Source organism: Notolabrus celidotus, chromosome 22 (genome assembly GCF_009762535.1).
Source record: "Notolabrus celidotus isolate fNotCel1 chromosome 22, fNotCel1.pri, whole genome shotgun sequence".
NCBI classification, from domain to species: Eukaryota; Metazoa; Chordata; class Actinopteri; order Labriformes; family Labridae; genus Notolabrus; species Notolabrus celidotus.
In genome coordinates this window covers 26,320,671-26,344,355 of record NC_048293.1, presented here as the reverse complement: position 1 = coordinate 26,344,355, position 23,685 = coordinate 26,320,671, and the positions used below count along the sequence as shown (strand labels likewise).

The 23,685-nt window shown below is 42.1% G+C and overlaps 1 protein-coding gene across 4 annotated transcripts in view; it reads left to right on the top strand.

Annotated features, from left to right (window-relative positions):
* rab11fip5a (RAB11 family interacting protein 5a (class I)) overlaps positions 1–23,685 on the top strand; it is a 40,681-nt gene extending 16,996 nt beyond the window's left edge. For 2 of the 4 annotated variants that reach the window (XM_034674704.1, XM_034674703.1), the window contains 5 exons: positions 5,652–6,160; positions 8,617–9,223; positions 12,726–16,331; positions 19,588–19,744; positions 19,831–23,685. In XM_034674704.1, the coding sequence (XP_034530595.1) occupies positions 5,652–6,160; positions 8,617–9,223; positions 12,726–16,331; positions 19,588–19,744; positions 19,831–20,088 (5,137 nt within the window). In that variant the 3' untranslated portion in view covers positions 20,089–23,685. The remainder of the gene's footprint in view (positions 1–5,651; positions 6,161–8,616; positions 9,224–12,725; positions 16,332–19,587; positions 19,745–19,830) is intronic. The other 2 variants (XM_034674706.1, XM_034674705.1) reach the window with 2 other exon arrangements.

Sequence of the window (23,685 nt, the reverse complement as noted above, 5' to 3'; positions counted from 1 at the left end):
GAGAAGACTTTGATATGGTTAGTTTATTTATATGAGTATTATCTTAGTCATGCAACTTGGCTGTGGCAATACGGTATGATATGGTGTGGTACAACACAATACATTACTATAGAATACAATGTTACGTTATGATACAATACTATATGATAAAATACGTTACAATGTTAGGTTACGATACAATAAGTTACGATACAATACGTTACAATACCATACGATACAATACAATACAATACAGTACAATAAGATACGATATGTTAAAATATCTTACGATATATTACGATACAATACGATTCGTTAAGATTTGTTACATTATGAAGCAATACATTATAATTTGTCACGTAAGGAAATGTCACGTTAAGATATGTCACATTACGATTTGTCATGTAACCATATGATACATTACATTACAATACAATACAATTCCTTATGTGTTACATTATGATACAATATGTTATGTTACGATAAGATATGTTACGTTATGATATGTTAGGGTTACGATATGTAACATTACGATATGTCACGTTATGTTATGTCACGTTACGATATTTTATGTTACGATATGTTACGTTACGATATGTTACGTTACGATATGTTATGATACGATATGTTATGTTACGATGTTACGATATGTTATGATATGTTATGTTACGATATGTTATGATGAGATATGTCATGATACGATATGTTATGATACGATATGTTATGATACGATATGTTATGATACGATATGTTATGATACGATATGTTATGATACGATATGTTATGATACGATATGTTATGTTACGATATGTTATGTTACGATGTTACGATATACTACGTTACGATATGTTACGATATGTTATGTTACGATATGTTACGTTACGATATGTTACGATATGTTAATTTACGATATGTTACGTTACGATATGTTATGTTACGATATGTTACGTTACAATATGTTACGTTACGATATGTCACGTTACGATATGTCACGTTACGATATGTCACGTTACGATATGTTAGGTTACGATATGTTAGGTTATGATATGTTAGGTTACGATATGTCACGTTACAATATGTTAGGTTACGATGTGCTAGGTTACGACATGTTAGGTTGCGATACGTTATGTCACATAACAATGTGATACATTACATAATACAATTCCTTATGATATGTTACATTGTGATACAATATGTTACTTTATGTTACGATATATGTTAGGTTACGATATGTTTGGTTACGATATGTCACGTTACGATATGTTACGTTACATTACATTACAATACAATATGTAATACGTTTCAATAAGATACGATATGATACATTTTTTGTCTCCCTAGGGAATCTTCTGTGGAAGACATGTGCTTCATTCATTTAGCTGCCTTCACATTAGTATAGACATCACCTGGCCTTTCTCTCTTAAACATCTAGCACACTAGCATGCTAACGTGTGAATCTTGATCATAAAAATACTCCTACATCGACATTACAGAGCGCTAAAATCTCAAAAGTTGTAATAAAGATAAAAGATCTCACTGCTCTGGTTTTATTGTGAGGTTGTCAGTTGAGACAGTTTGTCTAAATGCTGCTCCTGTGAGCTTTGACTCTCTGACAACCCACTGCAGAGTGCATTCAACAAACCGGCTGCAGAGCCTTTAATTTGAAGTGTTTGTAGCTGGGAATTGTTTTTGCTTTGTCACTGTGTAGATTTGGTTTGTCTGGTCTCATAGCTGTGCAGTAATTGTGTGAGGCTGCTCTCTCAGATCAGACAGAAAAGTGTTGCTGTTTTCTTTCATGTCTCGTCTTTGAAGTGTAAACCTCTGTTCTTACTTTTTTCTGTCTTCAAACGACTGACTTTCCACAGCGCGACATTTGGAGTTTCTTGTTGACTCTGCAGACCGAGGGATTTTAGATGTTTATGAGAAATAATTCAGGTTTCATAACCTCCAACATCCTGTTAAATATTTGCACATAATGACTTTTCAGAAACCATCACTTCCGCAGAGTCTTGCAGCCACAACAAGTGATGACAAATTTAGCTGCATCTGATTGCATTTCTTTGAATCCATATTTAAATTGCATTTTTGATAACATATTGTGCTTGGTAAGGGTGGCTACATTTGCCCATGCACTTTTTAAAAGTCAAGTTAAGAAAGGATAGCAATGCTCAAATAGTGCAGAACAAATAGCAAGAGCAAAAACTGTATACAGTAAATATGGATGTAGTCTCAGTGTTGTCTCTCAATAAGCCCCGCCCCTTATTATGTCTAACCTTGGATAACTCTTCGTCCTAATATCATCAAAACAAATGAGTTATAAAAATATTCACTCATAGTAAAGTTTGTAGGAGTACAGAATCAAGTTATAGAGACTAAAACTGTTTTTGTACGAGGCTGTAAACATGTTTAATCCTGCTGTAAACATGGACACTGTAGCATTGGCTCTAATGAGGATTCCTCAGCTTTTGAACTCAGCCTCCAGTGTTCACTTATGGAACTGCAGCTTTTTTGCTCTTCTGCACTGCCTTCAGTTTTTTACAGTGAAGTTTTCTGCTTGATTTGCACATGTTGGAGGTGCGGCTAAATGGAGAATAACACTCCTTACAAAGATGGTGGAGAACAAAAAGGAGTTGAAAATTACATGGGAGCTTAAACTATGCACTATGCTTGTATAGTTGTACTTATAAAGACACAGAGACAATTTTACCTGCTTTTATCTCCTCACGCCTGGACTACTGTAACAGTCTTTTTAGCAGCTTGCACAACAAATCCCTTGATCGTCTCCAAACTGTACAAAACTCAGCTGACAGAACCAAAAAGTACGACCATAACTCTTCAGTTTTAGCTTCCTTGCACTGGCTCCCTGTATGTTTTAGATTTTCCTGATTACTTTTAAAGGTGACATATCACGCTTTTTTCATCAACATATATTGGTCTAAGAGGTCCCCAAAACATGTCTTTAAAGTTTATGCTCAAAAAAACACTTCGAAATCAGATTTTGGCATGCCTGAAAAGTCCTCTTCTTCATTCCTCATCAGAACACTCTGTTTTCTCTCTGACTACGCCCCCTCAGGAAGTGGATGTGCCTCGGCTCTCCAGCACGTTGATCTAATGTTTACATGTTGGCTGAATATACACGGCTGCTCAGAGATCGCGTTACTTCAACCCTCTGAATCTGATGCTGATGGAGAGGCGCCTGTAGCAGGACCTTTCTGAACGATTGGTCACAGATTTAGTGTTTCTTGTTGTTTTATTTATCAATATGTAGACGTGTGTCTTGGTACACAGCTACGAACATGTAGCTATGTGGCTATGCTAACTAGCGCTAGCACTTATCCATGATAAATAAAAATCATCCACTAGATCTTCAAATCTGCAGACGTGGGGAGTAAAACCGACCTCTACCAGAAAGGGAGCAGGACCTTTTATGAAGGATTGGTCACAGATTCTGTGTTTCTTGTTGTTTTATTTGTCAGTATGTCGACGTGTGTCTTGGTACACAGCTACAGCTACAGCTACAGCTACAGCTATGAACATATAGCTATGTGGCTATGCTAATTAGCGCTAGCACTTATCCATGACATATAAAAATCATCCACTAGATCTTCAAATCTGCAGACGTGGGGAGTAAAACCGACCTTTGTGTTTATTAAGACAGCCTACAACTAGCATGCCTCCCTCCTAAGCTCCTAGTTAGCACACATTTGTGCAGGTAATGAAAAACAGGGGATGGATTCAGTATTATTTTATACAGTCTATGGGCTGAACAAGCTCTGAGCTCTGACTCCGTGACAGACCGGATATTGTTGTTACGTAACAAAAACACGGAAGTCTGAAACGGCTCGTTTCACACACATTTACAGAAAGGTGGAGAAATCAGAACAGGGGCAGAATGGATTTTTTTCGTTCTCGGGGGGTTTGTAGACATGCCAGGGACACATATTTTAGGTAAAGAACCATTAAAAAGTCAATTTTGCATGATATGTCACCTTTAAACTATGCACTATGCTTGTATAGTTGTACTTATAAAGACACAGAGACAATTTTACCTGCTTTTATCTCCTCACGCCTGGACTACCGTAACAGTCTTTTTAGCAGCTTGCACAACAAATCCCTTGATCATCTCCAAACTGTACAAAACTCAGCTGACAGAACCAAAAAGTACGACCATAACTCTTCAGTTTTAGCTTCCTTGCACTGGCTCCCTGTATGTTTTAGATTTTCCTGATTACTTTTAAAGCTCTACATGGACTTACTCCGAGCTATATAGCAGACATTTTTGTACCCTACGAGCAGGTGCGTGCATTGAGATCCTCGATCAGAGGTTTATTGTGCGTTCCAAATACAGAAATGAAAACGAAAAGGGGAAAGGGCGTTCGCAGTGAGGGGCCCGACACTCTGGAACCATCTGCCTGAGGAGATCAGGTCTGCTGAGTCAGTGAGCTCTTTTAAATCCCTTCTTGAAACATACTTTTATCACAGAGCCTTTCCTGATTTGATCTGAATTTTATTTTATTTTATTTTAACCATCTTAAGAAATATATTTTAAAAATAAATGTATTCCTTTAGAGTTCTTTGAGGGGAATTTTAAGTCTTTTAAAATATGTTTTATTTCTTTATATTGACTTGTGTGTTTTATTTTGCTGCTCACTTTGTAACTTGAGTTTGAAAAGTGCTCTACAAATAAAATTATTATTATAATCCACTTTATCCTAACCCTAACCTGCATATCTTTTGCATTCTTGTTACGTTATTTCATTCACACGCTGAGGAGTATTTATAGATTTTTTAATTCAGCACTTTTAAAAGATTACCATAAGTTCAACCAAGTTGAGTATGTGTCAGTCAGCCTCTTGGTATACAGATAAGCGATAAAGAAAGGCTCTGTGGTTGAGGTGTGATGGTGCAAATAGCCCAGCAGCACAGGAAATGACAAAATAAAAGCAGGTCTCGGTTTCAGTCCTCTCTCTGTGCTGATAACTTCCCTGTGGCAGCACTAAGTGTCAGAAACACACGCTAACCGGGGGGATTTTTCTCAGTCATTATATGCTTTTAAACCGGACACAACGCCCCAGATGAGACTTTCCCATGAGTCACGGTGTGGTGAACTTGTTGGTGTTGCTACACCCACTGGTGCCCAGCGTTTCTAAGAACTGCTGCTGTGTTCCTGCTCGGTGAAGGAATCCACAGCTAGGTCAGAGTCTGTCATGTATATATGCAGCCTGCTCGCTGTTGAATCGGCATTGTTTTACCTCATTGTTCTCGCTCACTGGGTTGAAATCAAGAGGAGCGTCCAAGGTGTTATGGGACGTCTGGCCACACACATACATTGTGCTATTAGTGGGACATGCACACAAACCGTAATGCTGTGTGTGGGCAGATTAGAGACACAGTAACAATGCAGTCATTTACACTATTTAATGAACCCACTCAGTGCTTAACTACCTACAACAAAACATCTCAGGGAATTGTTCAAGGTGGGAAAAACCTTCCTGTATGTGTGAGTAATTTGAAGCTGAAGGGCAGGTTTACTTTCTGGAACCAGGGGCAACAACAAAAAGATCCTCTCACTCTCAACAGGACAGAGAGAGGACAGCTCGGGGCTTCAATGGCTGTCGCCTCTGTACATGGGGAACACAGTTTAACCCCTGTTGCTCTGTTGTGTGTTGCAGATGGTACAGGCTCAACTCTAAGACGGGGAAGAAGGAGAAGGAGCGAGGAGAGATCCAGGTGACCGTCCAGTTCACCCGAAACAACCTGACAGCCAGCATGTACGACCTCGTCATGAAGGACAAGAGCGCCTCCACCTTCGGCAAGCTGAAGGAGCGCATGAGAGGGAAGAGGAGATCCAGCGACGATGACTCCTCCTCGGCCGTCGTGCCCAGTGGTTACGGGTCTCTTCACAAGATGAGGCAACGACTGCCGAGCGACGGGGGCGGGGAGGAGGATTACGAGGACGACGAGGGGGGAGAGGTCCGGCGGAGCAAGATGAGGACCTTTTTCTTAAGAGGGAAGCTGAGGAAGTCATCGGACACTCGGTCCAGCACATCACTGGGGTCAGAAAGCAGTGAGTCCTCGTCACGAGGGGGGAGTCTTAGCCCGACAGCCGGGATCAGTGTGGTGGTCTCTGATCTCTCCAACTCGCCAAGTAACAGCAGCAACCTGACTGTTGACAGCCCAGGTGAGAAGGACTTGTGGAGAGCATGTTCTTATTACTCACCTAAGATTATTTGCCTATTTCACTAAGGGGTCCAAATCTTTGATGTTCTAAACGTGCATTTCGATCAAGAGTTCCGGGGTCTTTTAGCCCCCAGAACTACTTCACCCTGAACTAAAAGGTTCCTGTGGCCCCATTGTTGTCTGCGTTTTACTGCCCAGTAGAGGGCAGTAAAACAAAGAGGAAGGCCATTCATCACAGATGACACCATAGAAACAGACGAACAGGCAGGTATCATTATGAGCAACACAACAGTTAGCCTGTTAGCATGAAGAGACTCAGCTGGTGCTGTTTTAGATGGTGCTATATTTCATCACAGATGGATTCACTGAATCAACAAGAGAGAGGAGATAAGCGCGAGTAGCAAAGACGTTTCAACACGGCTTTAAAATCCTTTTGAACTCAAAAAGCCGTGATCGCAGAGATCAGCTGTGTTTTGGTTTAAACAGAGACCCTGTTAACTGAAGACTCTCAGCCGGATGCATCCCTCATAAATGTCTTTAGACGATCATTAAATATCTGATGAGGATATTTTGAAATCTTAATAAAAACTAAACTAGTTTGCATTCCCAGGAACTCCCTCTGTGTTTCAACAGCTGTGTAAACTCCACAAACACTGACACGTTCAGCTGAAGGTCTCCAGTTTACAGGGTCACTTTTCAAACCGGAACACCGGGAGGAGAGACGAATTCATGGTGGAAAAAACAATGACTGTGAAATGTTTTTGGAAAATTTTGAAAAAAAAAAATTGAAAAAAGAAAATTTGAAAAAAATATTTTGACAAAAAATTGAAAAAAATATTTTGAAAAAAAATATTTTGACAAAAAAAAAATTTGAAAAAAAAATTGAAAAAAAGTTTGAAAAAAAGTTTGAAAAAAAAATTGAAAAAAAATGTGACATAAAAAAAAAATTTGAAAAAAAAAATTGCCCAAAAAGAATTTGACCAAAAAAAATTGAAAGAAAAATGTGTCAAAAAATTTTGACAGTGAAGTTGACCTGGAGCCTGTCAAAAAAATTGATTTTCCTCAAACTTGAAATTGTGCTCCAAAAGCAGAAAAACATGAAAAAGTGAAAATTTTGCACCTGCAGTTAAAAACATGGAAAAAGCAATGACTGAATCAACATGTGAGAGGAGATAAGCACGAGTAGCAAAGACGTTTCAACACGGCTTTAAAATCCTTTTGAACTCAAAAAGCCGTGGCAGAGATCGGCAGGTGTTTTGGTTTAAACAGCGACCCTGTTAACTGGAGACTCTTAGCCGGATGCATCCCTCATAAACGTCTTTAGACCATCATTAAAACATCTGTGTAAACTCCACAAACACTGACACGTTCAGCTGAAGGTCTCCAGTTTACAGGGTCACTTTTAAAACCGGAACACCGGGAGGAGAGACGAATTCACGGTGGGCTGAGAGAAGACTACTGTTACAAGCTGCTAAATCAAGAGAATCACAGCTTCTTCTTTTGAAAAGTACACACACATACAAAAAAGATAGAACAAATAAAAACTAATGAAAGAAAGAGAAATCAAGAGAATCACAGATGGAAAAAACAATGCATGTGAAATGTTTTTGGAAAAAATTGAAAAAAGAAAATTTGAAAAAAGAAAATCTGAAAAAAGAAAATTTGAAAAAAGAAAATTTGAAAAAAGAAAATTTGAAAAAAGAAAATTTGAAAAAAGAAAATTTGAAAAAAATATTTTGACAAAAAAATAGAAAAAAATATTTTGACAAAAATTTTTTGAATAAAAAATTTAAAAAAAAAATTGACAAAAAAAAAATTTTGACAAAAAAAAATTGAAAAAAAAAGTTTGACTAAAAAATTTTGAAAAATAAATAATTGCCCAAAAAAAAATTGACAAAAAAAAATTGAAAAAAAAATGTGTCAAAAAAAAATGTGACCCCGAAAAGTCCCAGGACCTTTGAAAAGTACTACCGCCCTCGCATGGGCTTTATAGGGGGGAGATTAACTACCCCTGAACTAAATTTAGACCCTGGGTCCACCACTCGACACCTGTGTAGTTCAGGGGTAAAGTTCCTCCAGTCGAAAAACGCCTCTAGAAGCCAGTTGAAAGATTCAACTGTTTCCAAAGACTGGAAACAAAGGGGGACAGGTGATGACATTTTGTAATGCAAAAAAACTGCAGTTCCTCAAGTGACCACTAGAGGCTGTCTGACAAAGCCAAGTTAACCCCGAGAGAATTAAATTAATGGGATTAATGTCATTTTTTTAACATCGGGAATAAGAATGTTTGCATGTAGTGCATTCATTGCCTGATTAGAGGCTTGCCAGGAGGGATAAGGTCATCAATTTCCCTATGAACCCTGTTGATGTTGATCCCTCCTGCTGTGAAAAGTATGGTTCTGCCTTTCTGGTCTCTCCTCTTTTGTGCTCCTAACTCTTCCCCTCTTTATTTTGCAGATCACACGGCAGACACTTCGCCCAAGCTGTCCCCTCTCAGATCCGAGTATGGTGATGAGGCCGGTGAGATCACCATCGCAGTGCCTCTGCCGACTGTGTGCGTTAACGGAAGCCATGCTTACGACATCCAGCCCCCGGACCCGGGCTCAGGAAAACCTGTAGATTTTTTTGACCTGAGGCTGTTGCAGAAGTCTTTGCCTCTGTCCGTGTCTCTGCAGAACCTCAGCCCACACACATCTTCAGCCCTCCCCAAAGGCCCCGCAGGAGACAGGCGCCGCTGGTCTTTCGACAAGCCGGACGAGGAGGAGAAGGCGGCCATCGCGGCGGCTCTGGAGAAAAGCGGCCCCATGCTGGGTGATGAGGAGGAGCCGTTGGAACAGGCTGCTCTGCACAAAGATGCTGCATCCTCCGCCTCTGCCTCCTCCTCCACGGCGGAGTTGGAGAGCCAGGGGAAAAAGCAGAGGAGGAACTTGTTCTCCCACGGGAGGAGTGAGTCTGCAGGGAAAGGGCAGAGTCAGTCTAAGGATGAGTCTGAACAAGCCCCCGCTGCCACTGAGGAGAAACACAGGGGATGGTTCGGATCAAAGGACTCTAACTGCAAACCAAGGTGAGACACACACACAGAGATATCACACTCTGACAGGTTCATTTGTTGCAACATCAAACAGGTGATGAATAAACATTTCACTATGAATATGGATCCATTACAGAGGTCAGGAGCCCGCTGAGAGTCTGAGCCTGGTCTGTTTAGAATTCACTGCACCTGAAGTCATGGACTCAGGTGTGTTAGTGCAGCAGACCTGTATTAGGCAGAAATGTAGCCATAACAGGGAGCGCCAAAATTACAACAAACAGTGAATAAGCAGCACTCAGTGAATTAGCAGCATTAGCATGATACCTGGTCTGCTTGGAGGTTGAGGTAAAGACACATTAGGTTACCTTTAATCTGGAGTAAATACTTTAAATGCACCCAAACACACACAAGAGTTAAATATCCAACTCTGTGTTCAGAGGAGCAGCATTGTGTTGAATATTTATCACAGTGTTTACTTTTTCACTTCCTGTGTACCAGCTCTGTACACATCCCTGCACAGCTCCTGGTCTCTGGTTACAGCAGGGATCTGCATTGCAGATGGAGGGAGCTGCTCTTTTTAAAAGTATGGAGCTGCTTGGTCATAACATGGTTCAGTTATTCTGTTGATTTCATCGGGAGGATGATGATGAGAACAGGAAGGATGGTTGTTCCCTTACAGGTTTTGTGTCTTGGTTTGTGTGTGTGTGTGGGAGCGTGTGTGTGGGTGTGGGCATTGTGTTTGCAGGGGGAAGAACCCTGTTTATTTTATTTCCTTTTTCAACACAAACACACTCTCAAGTGGGTAAACCATCAGGGTGGTCTCACCTGCTGCTCTGTGGTTTCTCTTGTACGGCTCACTGATGCATTTCTCTTTCAGACTTTATAAAATATAAACCTCTGCAGGTTTAAAAACGTCTCACACAGGGACTGATTTTTTAAAATCAATTTAATCGACCCAGTTTTAAAAAGCAAGGTCTGTTTTGTCATATTTCCATAAAGTGTGTGTAAACAAAATCTCAGTCTGATCAGCACCGTCTGATGAAGCCAGGTCAGCTCTTCCAGGACATAGTACACTCAATACCTCTCGGCCATTTTCACAACCTACACATCCACATGTGTTTGGATCCTTGGGGGAAAGTGCCAAGTTGGCACCGGCAGCACCAAGTAATCACTACAGCTGCTGCATCCTCTCATATTCTACATCCTGAACCAGAGTAACCAGACCACAGACACAGGGAGGGATGTTCTCTTTGTGGATTAATGCCACTTTCTGCAGACGTGAACACACGTCAGACAGATTTAACAAGTAATGCTGCAGAGGTGTTAGTCGAACACACCAAGTTTTGTCACCTTTCTACAGATGCCTCATGTTTTGCTTTCTCTGCAAGAAACTTTATTGTTTCATTTTCCTGCTAAGTGGTCCATTCAGTGACAGAAGCCTTCTGTTTTCAGCCCCCAAAACCTGCAGCACTTTTTTTCAAGACTCCAGCATGCAGACAAACAAAACTAGAGAAACACTCACTCATATTTTCTGTCTACTGGATGTTTAAACTGTGTGTGCATCTTGTTGCACTGACCCCAAGTGGCCAAAACTTAACTCAACTTTATTTAAATCACAAGAACAGAGAGACAGAAAATAACAGCAATAGGTAAAATAATAAAATACTAAAACAAGACAGACAAGATGGTATTAGGAAATACTTCAAAATAAAAGAAAATCAGTACAGGACAATTAATAGAATAAGATCAGATAAATACCAGAAAAATAACAAAAGAAAAAAATAAATAATAATAAAATAAAATAAACCAAAACTAAACTAAACTAAAGTAAACTAAATTAAGTTAAATTAAATTAAGTTAAAATATAATCAAGAAAACAAAATTAAATACAAATATATTTTTAAAAGGAAATTAATTATAATAAAAAAAGTAAAAGTAGAAAAAATAAATCAATGTTAAAGCTGGGGTTGGTAATCAGATTTAGATACACTTTTTGTTATACTGGTTAAAATGATCTTTATGTCCTGATGGTAATCAATACATAATGTGTTCTTAAAAAAGAGTGAAAAAAAGCTGCTATCTACAGCCGGAGTAAACCTGGGAAAACACCAACCAATCACTGTTTTTTGGGACCCAAAATTTTAAACCATTCAAATCCTGTCCTGCCGTTCTGCCCGCCTCCTGCGTGTACATTTCCCCGGGGTGCACTCCTCTGAGTCCCCGTCCCCTGCCTCTGCTTCCCCTGACTCTACTGACTGCCCCTCTCGCTCGACCTCGGGCCTGTCCCCTCTGACCCGATGAGGTGCTTTGCTCAGGACTGTAGTCCGGATCAGAGTCTAAAAAGCTCTCACCACGGGGCTCTGACAAGCAGAAGAATTCATGACATTTAGTAAGTCCTACAGAAAATGTAGATGTACTGTAGCGTCCGTCCGAACGCTGTAGTGATGACGAGCCGATTCTTGAACACGTTTAGTTTTAATAACCGGTCACTGTCGGCCGTGATCACGCCAACCAACAAAACAACAATCAATGTTTGAATGAATGAAGAACTTCTCCTCTTGTCTCTCCTCTCTCCCACTCACACACTCTACACCTCTCCTGATGCCTTCACTGACCGTCAACACTGTAGGAATTAAGAACATCTACACTGAACAGGTTTAACAAACAGTAGAGCTGTTACAGTGTTATATATGTGTTATAACTTTTCTCCTGATATCGTGTCACCGGTACAACTGGATAATGTTAGCATGATAGCTGTGAGTGCTAACAGCAGCCATGTTTGTTTGTGTTTTTAACTTTCACTATGAGAATGTTTTGGTGAGGACCGGTTTTGAATCAGTCACCGTCATATGGTCGCAAGTCAGCGGCGCTCGTGCATGTGAGCGGGGGGGGCGTCGTTTTGGAGGAGCTCTGAGGGAGGAGGGGAGGGGTTAGACGGAGTCATGAGGAAAAGCTACATTCAAATTCATGCTAGTTTTCCGAGACTACCAACCCCAGCTTTAAAACAGTGGTAATAATTCAGTCCTGGCCTAAAAAAAGATTACTCCAAATTAAAAGGTAGATAATGTTAATTCAAAGAGCACCTATCATGCACAAATGCAACTCAGTGTGCTTTAAATACATTAAAGAAACAATGAAGGTAAAAAGATAAATATAAAAACAAAAAATGAGATTGAAATATTAAAATATATTAAAAGTACTTAGTGCATAAAATGATACCAAATGAAATGGTTTAAAAAAGGTATAGTACTCTAAAGTTGCAATACAGTGAAATTACAGCAAATTGAACCTCTAGTATGAAATGCAGAACATTCAATTCAACATGTAAACAGAAATGTTTGAACCTGGGTTTAAGATGTTTGTTTATGGTCATCATGTCTTTCTTCACTGATTCAGAGAAAGGATTAAAGGAATAAAAAGGTTGTCTCATGTTGAACAGAGTGGGAGTAAAGATGTGATTCAGATGTGATCTCGTCGTTCACCTGTGTAAACAATCCTCACTAATCAAGAGGACTGTGTGTCCTTCCTTTCACAGCCTGGTGGTGTCCCCTAAACTAGAGCCCAGCACTCACCCCCAACCACCTCCCCTCCCCACTAAACAGCACCCCCCAGGTCCCCCTGTAGATCCTACATCCGTGGTATCCCCACTGCATCACACTAACCCCTTCTGTCGCTCACAGTCCACATCACCTCCCATGTCCCCCTGCAACCCTTTCTTTCCTCACGTGCAGCACAACCCTTTCTTTGAAGACATTCTAACCGCTCAGCCCCTAAAACCCTCGCTGCCTCCTCTGCCCTATCTTTCCAGTTCCAGGCCCCCTATAAGTCAACTTTTCCCTCACAGCGCTCCAACCGCAGAGGTCTCCATCGCTGGCTCAGACCCAGAGAGGAGAGCGAAAGTTGAGAAACGACCTCTTCCCCCCGTACCAACAGAAGGGGAGAAACCTTTTAGCAAGAAGTCAGCCAACCCTTTTACGACTGCAGGAGAGCAGGACTCAGAGTGGGACGAATCCTTTGAAGCGTTTGCAGCTGGCAGGCTGCAGTCTCCTGAGGATCTGACCACAGATTGCAAAACACAGCAAAACACTCCCAGTGACCATCCACTGGAACACTGCAATAATAAAGGAGCATCGCTTCCAGTAAGCACTGCTGATCAGAACACAAATGTGAATGAAGCGCTGCATCATCAGCCTTGCACAGACTTTATATTCCAAGCACAAAAGTCCATCAGCCAGGTGGCCAACCCTAACCCTAACCCTAACCCTAACACTAACACTAACACTAACACACATCACTTTGACACATTTGCACAATTCCTCGAGACTATCCCTGAGCACACGAGCTTCGAGAACGAGAACTTAACTTTAAATCTTGCTGCTTGCACTGACACTAATCAAGCTAACAGTGCGTCCAACACACCCGATACAGCCGACACTAACATGCACCAAACACTGTCATCAGTAAAACTCAACAGCAGCTCCCCAGATCCCGGCTCCTCGGGTCTGGGCAGTTTGGCAGAAGAGGATTTCCTCTCCTGCCTCTCTTCCTATTCAGACAAATTCTCTGCGTCGTCCTCAGAGGAAACTGAGGCGCAGAACTTTGAGGGCAGCATCCTCAGCTTTGACAAATCCCCTGAGACCGCTGCGGTCGAGCGTTTGAGGCCCTCGGAGTCTGAAGATGATTTCCCCGACAGTTCAGGGGATCTGTCTTTTGTTGGGTTTGCTCAGAACACCGTTATCCAAGACAAGGATGGAGACATGTTTGGTTTTGAGGAGTCATTGGAATCACAGCCTGTGATTCCTCCGAGAGAGACAGGAATGAAGCGTGACGATACTGGAGTACCAAGACTTGCAGAGCGTCAGCCAAACTCCATCGTCTCTCTACAGTCCAGTGGTGATGAAATGGCAGAGACCAGATTGGAAAACCAGGCTGCTGCTGTACCAAGACTCCCTGTACTGCTACCAACATCCAATGTCTCTTTACAGTCTGAAGATTATGATGTAATGGTTGATATGAAGGATTCACTGTCCCCAGAGTTGATGCATCAACAGCCTGAAGTCGCTGCAAGAGAGACGGGACCTGGAGGCCTTTCAGAGCTCTCAGAACCAGCCATAACACCCAACATCTCTCTACAGTCTGATGATAAACATGTAGAGGAAGGTGAATTCGATGCAATGACCCCCAAGACTCCAGATCGCCCAACACCACCATCGTTACACATCATCACCTCCTCTCCTGACCCAAGCTCTTCAGACCCGCCCATCGACAACGCCTCTTTGGAAGGCCGGGATACTCATCAGCAATCTCTGGTACCCTTTGAGCTTTTAGGTGATTTCCTCGACACCACTAACTTAACATCGAGTCCAAGTCGAGGCGTTGACGACACACTTCTGCACACTTCACACACTTCTGATAAGAGCAACAGCAGCTTCTTCCAAAGCCTTTACGTCAGCACCGACTCGCAGGCTTACCAAACCTGTGTGTCTGAGCAGTCCTCCAAGTGCTACAGCGGGTCAGATGCAAACGAGACTCTGAACTCTGCAAACTTAACAATTGTTGGAGAACTGAGTGCTGGAGCTTCTTTTCAACAAGATGATTCAACCAATGCATTCAAGCTCACGAGTGAAGAAAGCAGCCAGAAGAACCAACTTGGAGAACCCTTCCAATCCAAGACGGCAACTCTTGAACCAGCTTCTTCACAAGGGAATGACTTTCTCTCTGCAGCATCAAACTGTAACACCAGCAGTGATCCAAGGAAGCTCGCTCTGTCTGATAAGAACCCAAGCATTGACTCGCAGGCTTACCAAACCTGCGTGTCTGAGCAGTCCTCAAAGTGCTACAGCAGGTCGGGGTCAAACGAGATTCTGAACTCTGCAAACTTAACAATCGTTGGGGAACTGAGTGGAAGTAAAACGACTGCTGGAGCTTCTTCTCAACAATATGAGTCTACCAACGCATTCAAGCCAACTAGTGAAGGAATCTGCCAGAAGGACCAACTTGGAGAATCCTTCAGTGGAGCTGAGGACAAGACGGCAACTCTTGAGCCAGCTTCTACAAAAGGGAATGACTTTATCTCTGCAGCATTAAACTTGAACACCAGCAGTGATCCAAGGAAGCTCACTCTGTCTGATAAGAACCCAAGCATTGACTCACAGGCTTACCAAACCTGCGTGTCAGAGCAGTCCTCAAAGTGCTACAGCGGGTCAGGGTCGAACGAGACTCTGAATTCTGCAAACTTAACAATCATTGGAGAACTGGGTGCTGGAGCTTCTTTTCAACAAGATGATTCAACCAATGCATGCAAGCCAATGAGTGAAGGAATCTGCCAGAAGGACCCACTTGGAGAATCCTACCAATCCAAGATGGCAACTCTTGAGCCAGCCTCTACGGAAGGGATTGACTCTGGTTTGGGAATTCTCTCTGCAGCATCAAACTCTGACACCAGCAATGATCCAAAGCAGCTCACTCTGCTCTCTGATAAGAACCCATGCATCGACTCACAGGCTCACCAAACCTGTGTGTCTGACAAGCCCTACGAACTCTCCAGTGGATCAGAGCCAAACAAGACTCCAAACTCTGCAGACTTCACGCTCTGGGGAGAGCTGAGTGGGAGTCATGTGACTGCTGGAGTTCCTTTAGATGAAGATGAAGATGAATCAAACAACACAATAAATGAAGGATCCATCGAAGAAGCTGAGGACAAGGCGTCAACTCCCGTGCCAACAAGAGACGACTTTGGTTGGGAAATTCTCTCCTCTTATCCAAAGCAGCTCAGCGAAGGAGGTTCAGACGGTCAGGAAGTCGTCTCATGCTCGACCTGCCCTCAGGAGCAAGGTGCCACGCTTCATCGCTGCCACTCTGAGGGCACCCTGACTCCTGCCTTTGAACAACTCCTCCTGCCCTCCTTTGGGAGTGACCCTGGAGCGATACAAGAGTCCTCTGCAGCTCAGCCCCCTCCCGATCTCTCCTCTCTGACCTCCTTCCCTTCCTCTTTAACCTCTGACCGCAGTACCTCCCCTGTAGCGCTCTCTTTCCTCCCTTCCTTTGCCAACGCTACGGCAAGTTCATCTGCGGCGCAGGAGCCAATGCTTCAGGGGACCAATCAGCAGCGGCAGGCGACGGGCGACCGGGAGGAGAACAGGTGAGGCCGCACATGCTCAGTGAGAAAGGTGGAGAGGAAGCTTTCTTTCCCACTTCTAGACGTTTCTGTCCTGTCGCCTCCTTGGTCTCTTTGACGCTCTGCTTCCGCCTGCTTCTCTTCTCTGGTGCCAACTCTCGAGGGGTTTCTCCTTTTGTGGTGTGACCTTCTCTTTTTTAACACTTTGCTATGACACACACACACACACACACACACACACACACACTTCTGCAGGTGTTTCGTGTGTGTCCTGGCTTGGTGGAAACAGGAGGGGAGTGGAGCCTCAGGCCAATTAGCAGTTATTATTTTGCCCTGATTCCTTACACGCACACACACACACATACCATCCTCCCCCTCCCTACAGGGCCAGCCAGCGTTCTCACACACACACACACACACACACACGCACACACACACACACACACACATTTGCCGAGATCTCCGCCACTAAGCAGCCTGTTTTCGAGCGGTAAAAGGTGTTGTTGTGTCATTTCCTTTCCACCTCGAGGTAATAACACATTTAACACAATCCTTCATGTTTGATGGCACCAACGCATGCAATTAAGTCTTTCAGTTTGGAGCTAATTTAATTTTAATTTTCACCAGTATTTCCTTTAATGAGGACTCTTAACACTCGTCTAACCCTCTCCTCTCCTGATCACTGGAATAAAAGGTTTCTGGGCTCTGAAGGTGTCGGCGGCGTCTCGTGTCATTCTGGAGGTCTAGAGGACAATGTGTGCAAATATATGAAATATTACTCTCACTGAAACCATGTTTATGTGACGTATGTTTTGATTGTGTTAGTGTTTGTTGCCACAGCAGTGAGACTGTGTTAGTGTGAGGGATGTGACATGTAGGTCACTGACACAGGAAGCTGTCTCTGTGTGGTATTGTTGAGGTTTATTTTAGAAAGATGCGTCGAATGACTCTTTAGAAAATTAAAACAATAAAACAGTGACACAGTTTGATCTTTTTAGTCCTTATGGTTCAGTGTTGGACTACTTTTCAAAGTTATTATCTTGTATCTGTCCCCTTCTTTATTAACTAAGGTTGTGATGTGTGTGATTTTCAAAATAAAAGCCCAGTTTTAACACTATTTCCAATCAGGGTATTTCATACTGCCCCGCTGCTGCATGTGACACCAAGTGGCCTGCACATGTATGCATGAAAATGACACGTGCAACCAGTATTGCACAGCATTGAATCAGTAAAAGAAGCATGTAGAAGATTGATAAGTGTCCTAAAAAACAACAGAAATCCCAGAAATTGGCCCAAACTCTAAATTTCCTTGTGTTTGATTTTCAAAATAAAAGCCTAGATTTAACCCTTTTTTTAAACCCCCTTTTTTTTTTTCAATGAGGGCTTTTCGTACTGCCCCACTGCTGCATGTGACACCAAGCATCCTCAGATGTATGCATGAAAATGACACATGCAACTGTTAACCAGCATTTAACTAGTAAAACAAGGTTGAGGAAGATTGATAAGTGTCCTAAAAAAAATAACAGAAATCCCAGAAATTGGCCCAAACTCAAAATTTCCTTGTTTTTGATTTTCAAAATAAAAGCCTAGATGTAACCCTTTTTTTAAAACCCTTTTTTTTTTTCAATAAGTGCTTTTCGTACTGCCCCACTGCTGCATGTGACTCCAAGTGTCCTGCACATGTATGCATGCAAATAAAACGTGCAACCAGTATTGCACAGCATTGAATCAGTAAAAGAAGCATGTAGAAGGTTGATAAGTGTCCTAAAAAACAACATAAATCCCAGAAATTGGCCCAAACTCTAAATTTCCTTGTTTGATTTTCAAAATAAAAGCCCGGATTTAACCTTTTTTAAAGCATTTTTTTTTTCAATGAGGGCTTTTCGTTACTGCCCCACTGCTGCATGTGACTTCAAGTATCCTCACATGTATGCATGAAATGACACATGCAACTGTTAACCAGCATTTAAGTAGTAAAACAAGGATGAGGAAGATTGATAAGTGTCTTAAAAAAACAACAGAAATCCCAGAAATTGGCCCAAACTCTAAATTTCCTTGTGTTTGACTTTCAAAATAAAAGCCCAGATTTAACCCTTTGTTTAAACCCCTTTTTTTTTTCAATGAGGGCTTTTCGTACTGCCCCACTGCTGCATGTGACACCAAGTGTCCTGCACATGTATGCATGAAAATGACACGTGCAACCAGTATTGCACAGCATTGTATCAGTGAAAGAAGCATGTAGAAGATTGATAAGTGTCCTAAAAAAACAACCGAAATCCAAGAAATTGGCCCAAACTCTAAATTTCCTTGTGTTTGATTTTCAAAATAAAAGCCCAGATTTAACCCTTTTTTTTTTTTTTTTTTCAATAAGGGCTTTTCATCCTGCCCCGCTGCTGCATGTGACACCAACTACCCTGCACATGCATGCATGCAAATGACACGTGCAACTGTAAGACAGTATTGAATTGGTAAAAGAAGGATGTAGAAGAAGAACAAGGGCTGAAAAGCGTGGATAAGTGTTGTAAAAATCAAACAAAAAACAGCATAAACCACTGAATTTTGTTCCAAACTCTACATTTCCTAAATATAAAAGACAGAAATTGATTAAAACAATGATTGTAGTGTTTTGGTCAGGATTATGTAACTGAGTGGTGACTTCATTGCCGCTTACTTTGTAGATTTGCTACAAAGTTATGCAAGACAGAGCTGAATATTTGATTCTATTGTGACTAATACAGTAATACTCACCTGTATGAAAACACTGCAGGGGTTTATAATGTCTCTGGTTGTTAATAAGTGAAGGAGCTTACACTGTAAAACTAATGCAGAGCAATAATTCATAATTTATCATGTTGGATTTATCTGTTAACTAGGGGGGCAAATTTCAAGTATTTTCCATGATCGATCTTTGGAAATGTTAACGATCAATTATCAATTAACAATCGTTTCAAGGATTTTTGACTTGCTGAAGTATAAGAGAAGGTGTAACAAGAACAACATGAACATGAACAGGTGAAAAAAAACAGATTTCACTCTTCAAATCACACATTTCACAAACCCTCCCCCGTCTTCCTGTAAGAGTATCTCAACATTAAGAGTAAATGTGAATTAAATTCTTCTATGATGACATCAGGAACCTTCAGACCTCCAGTTTGACATCAGATTGAATTTCTTACAATGACTGAAACTCTCTTTAAACCAAGTAAAGCCACAGAGGTGTTGTGTTGGGAAATGTCATGTGTAATTGTCTGTGTGTGTCGCTTGTTGTCGTCTTGTCCAGTCCCCACCCTGTGAAGCCCCTGACCACTGCCATACAGGCTGAGGAGAAGCGGACTGAGGGCCGGTCAGTGCTGGCCACCGGCTTGGAGAAGCTCAAGTCCACCATCCACCCGGGGAGGAGCAGCCAGGTCAGCGAGCCGGAGACGGAGAGGAGGAAGGTACGGTCTTGAGGCTGCATTAATGATATGTTGCGTCCTGGTTTGTCCCCCTTTAGAGACTCACTCTCTTCTCTCTGTGTCCTCAGTCTCTGACAGAAGGTGCGGGCTCGTACTACCACCTCAACCACAGTGAACTGGTTGCCCTGCTGGTGCAGCGGGAGGCGGATCTGGAGAGGCAGAAGGCGGTGTATGAGCGACAGAAACTCCTCCTGGCGAAGCGCGAGGTGGAGCTGAGGAAGCTGAAGCCCCAGGTCAAAGATCTGGAGGACTACATAGACACGTTGCTGGTGCGCATCATGGAGCAGAAACCCACGCTCCTGCAAGTGCGGTCCAAGTTAAAGTGACGAACGGGGAGGGAAGGGTTTGCAGTTCAGTCCGCATCTGTTCACTCTAACCTCCACAACAGCTCTTTAGTCTTTTCACTGCTATGCTGTCCTTTTTGATACGAATATCTAGGCACTGAGAGACGTCGAGGAGATGTTTTCAGCCGGCATGCTTTACTGTGCTGAGACTCGTCCTCGTCGAAGGGTTCGGTTTCTGAATGTAGCGGGTCCTCAGGTTGTTTTCAGGTTCACACAGAAGGTTGGTTTTTAGTTCACAGAGGAGAGAAAAACCCAGACGCTTCCACACTGGGGCCCTGATGGTCGAAAAGTGGAGTCCTCCTTTTCACCTCACCGTTCACTTCTATCACCTTATCACAAAAAAAGAGAGAGATGGTGGAGTTTCAGTCCATGACAGTGAACACCCTAAAGGTGTTTTAGTCCTGTAGGTAGAGAGGAGTGGACAGCATCGCCTGTTTCAGCTCACTAGCCACAAATTACATTTCCTTTAAAATCAATTGTGGCCATTTGTTTCGCATATCCCAAGAACTAGATAGATTTTATACCTTCAAGGCAAACGGATGCTTCACTTCACTTCACTGCTCAATGAAAATCTACTTGCAGATACTTGAAACCTGCTTCAGACAACAATCTGCCAAAGTGAACCTTTGTTTTCATTTCATGGCGGCGGCGTGAGGAGAGGAATGCAGCGACCATGCACCGCAGAAACATCTCTTTATCTCAGATATAAGATTTAATTTACATAAGGAGTTCACTCAAAAGCTTTTTTAGGATTCTGCACCTTTTTCTTTTTTAATTTTCTCACATTTGAGGATTATTTTTAAAGTTGTGAGAGCAGCTGATGTTTTCAGATTGCCTGTCATGCCAAACCAAGAATCCAAATCCAGAAACATTCAGTTTTCACTCTAATGTTACAGAATAGAAGATGCTAATCAGCCAAATTTTGAAAGCTGTTTTTAGCAATAAGTTGTCAATCAAAACAGAAAACTTGTCGATAGAATTTACAAACTGACGCATCTGAAATTAGTTCTTAGAAACTCAGTGTAAATGTGTGAATCTGGTTCTTTCTGGCAGCGTCTTCAGGCTGTTTCAGATTTGGTTGCGTTCAAGATCTGCTCATAACTCCTCTCACACACAACGTTTACACATCACTGACAACATAATAAACAAATAAACAAAGGCGGTTCACAGCAGTGGATCTCAAGTATGCTTCAAGTTTCTGCAGGTGTTTTTTCTTTGGTTCAAGGAGCATGTCCACATTTCAGGAAGCACCTTTATTTGTCTAACTCTGCAGAGCTGGATATGAAAGTTGGTATCCTTTTCATGCCTGTAAAGTGATTATACAGGAAGGTATTAGCCTGGTTTAGCACTAGAGGAAGGAGGGAACAGCTAGCCTGGCTTAATCTAAAGATCTCAAGATTTGATATTAAATTTAAGCGGAAATAGGACCGTAATTAGGAGGAGGTTTGGCTTTATGGATCGGTAATTGGACCTCATCCTGTTGAGGCTTGATTGATCCACATCACATCACAGAAATCTCTCAGCTTAGCACTTTATACCATCAACTATACATAAATATGGACGACACGTCTCCTTCTGTGGTACAAAAATGAAGCCAAAACCCTGCTGAGGGCGCTGACATGTTCTGCAGGTGACAGAGCTGTCCATCATGACATCACATCCTCTCTTTTTAGCCCCATTAGCAATAAAGATCTTGATTTGGCGTGTCTTATTGATTTTCTAGTTTGACTCATGTCCCATCTGTTAGCATGAAGGAGGCGGAGTTTATGACCTATACTGGAGCTAATCAGAAGTGGGAACAGTGTGGTTTATGAGATGTGCGCCATTTTTTAATCACTGGGCGCAGACAGGCTAGCTGTTTCCATTCGTTACCAGTCTTTATGCTAAGCCAAACTAAGCTAACAGCCTCCAGTCTCAAGATGCACATTATTCCATCGTGCTCTCCTTTTCTAAATTGCGTGAAGTGTGTTCCCTGAAACGTCGATCTGTTGTGTAACTTTAAATATCTGAACCCAGCGGCTGCTCAGAGGAAAGCGTGTCGGGGGAAATCATCCTCCTCTTCACACTTTAAAAGGTTTCCCTGTCGATGACTCCGACCTCTTTTTACCGACATCCCTTTTCCACACGGCGTGTCCGTTGTCGTGGATTGAAACTCCACATGTTCCCTAATGTATATCGAGTGCTCTGACTAGTTATCGAAAAACTCCAAACCAAACGAGCAGTGTGTGTGTGTGTGTGTGTGTGTGTGAGCTCTGCCTCGTCTGCCGCACATCACTGGGAACTGACTGTAGCTGCTGAATATTCAAAAGTGTTCTTAGCCAGCAAGTGAATGGTTTCATTTTCTACGAGCGATGACTGCTGTTTTTATCTTTCTGCTTCTTCCTTCCTTCTTTTTTTCTCCCTCCCTCTTTTTTTCTCCGTTCAATGGGCATGTCTTGAAATTACCCATAATGCTCAGCCTAATAAGCTAACTGATTCTTGTATGGGTCACGGTGTTATCAGGTGAAGACAGGTATCACTCAGTGTCAGGATCAGTGCATCACAGCTCCTCTGATCTCATGCTTCTGCCTTCCCTCAGCGTGTGTTATCACCACCACGGCGGCTCCTGTGTGGAGAAACATGCCTGCGACGTGCCGGTACTTGACTCCCCCCTCCTCTCTGTGTTTGTGTGTCACATCCGCTTCAGCTCGAGCACGCATATCGCTACTGCTTTTCAGGTGTTACAAAGGGATATATACCGCATTTTACAGCATATATGCCGTATTGAAATGCCAAATGCTGCCTTATTTTTGTTTTGGTTTGACGTCCAGTAAAAAAAATCTAGCACTTCATTTCCCTTCTTAAGGCTATGGGGGAGATTTTGAGAAAGACAAAAGCCATCTGTTCACTTTTCTTACACTTCTTTTCATGCTTTATTACAATATCCTTTAGCTCACTGCACAGGCATAACGTGTATGCATACCAATAGAAAATGAGCAGTCATGCCAAAAAGAAAGAAGCCTTGAAACTTAATCTCTGGAGCAGATTGATACACCTTAAAGTATTCTGATATGAAGCCACTTGTAACAGCATTCGTGGATGTTCTTGCACTACCTACCTTGTCAGAACATAGCCCTACTGTATCCGTCTGTCCATAGCGGTATAGTTAGATCTACTTTACACCGTACTGCACTTTTAATCGCTCTGTGACTTAAGCACTTGGCCTCTCCTCTGACACAACAACAGCGATTTGCCAGTGAGCTTTGAAGCATACAAAATAAATAAAACACATCCTGAAACAGTCTCGTCTTCTCAGTTCTGCTGTTCGATCGCAATACAAAGTGCATAGACGACTGTAGAGACGTATTTTAAATGTGACTCGGCACTTAAGAATAAACGTCCTCTTCCATGTCTTCCATTTTAAACTCTCTTTTCTTTTATTTAAGTTTAAACTGATTGTATTTTGTCCTCGATTGTGTAGCCGGTGGAATGTGCTCAAGGTAGTATGTAAGATTGGAAAGTTTACAATTCGTGATGCAATTCTGTTTCACAAATTTTGTATATTTAATAAAGAATATTTTGTGTTTCTTGCTCACCGTA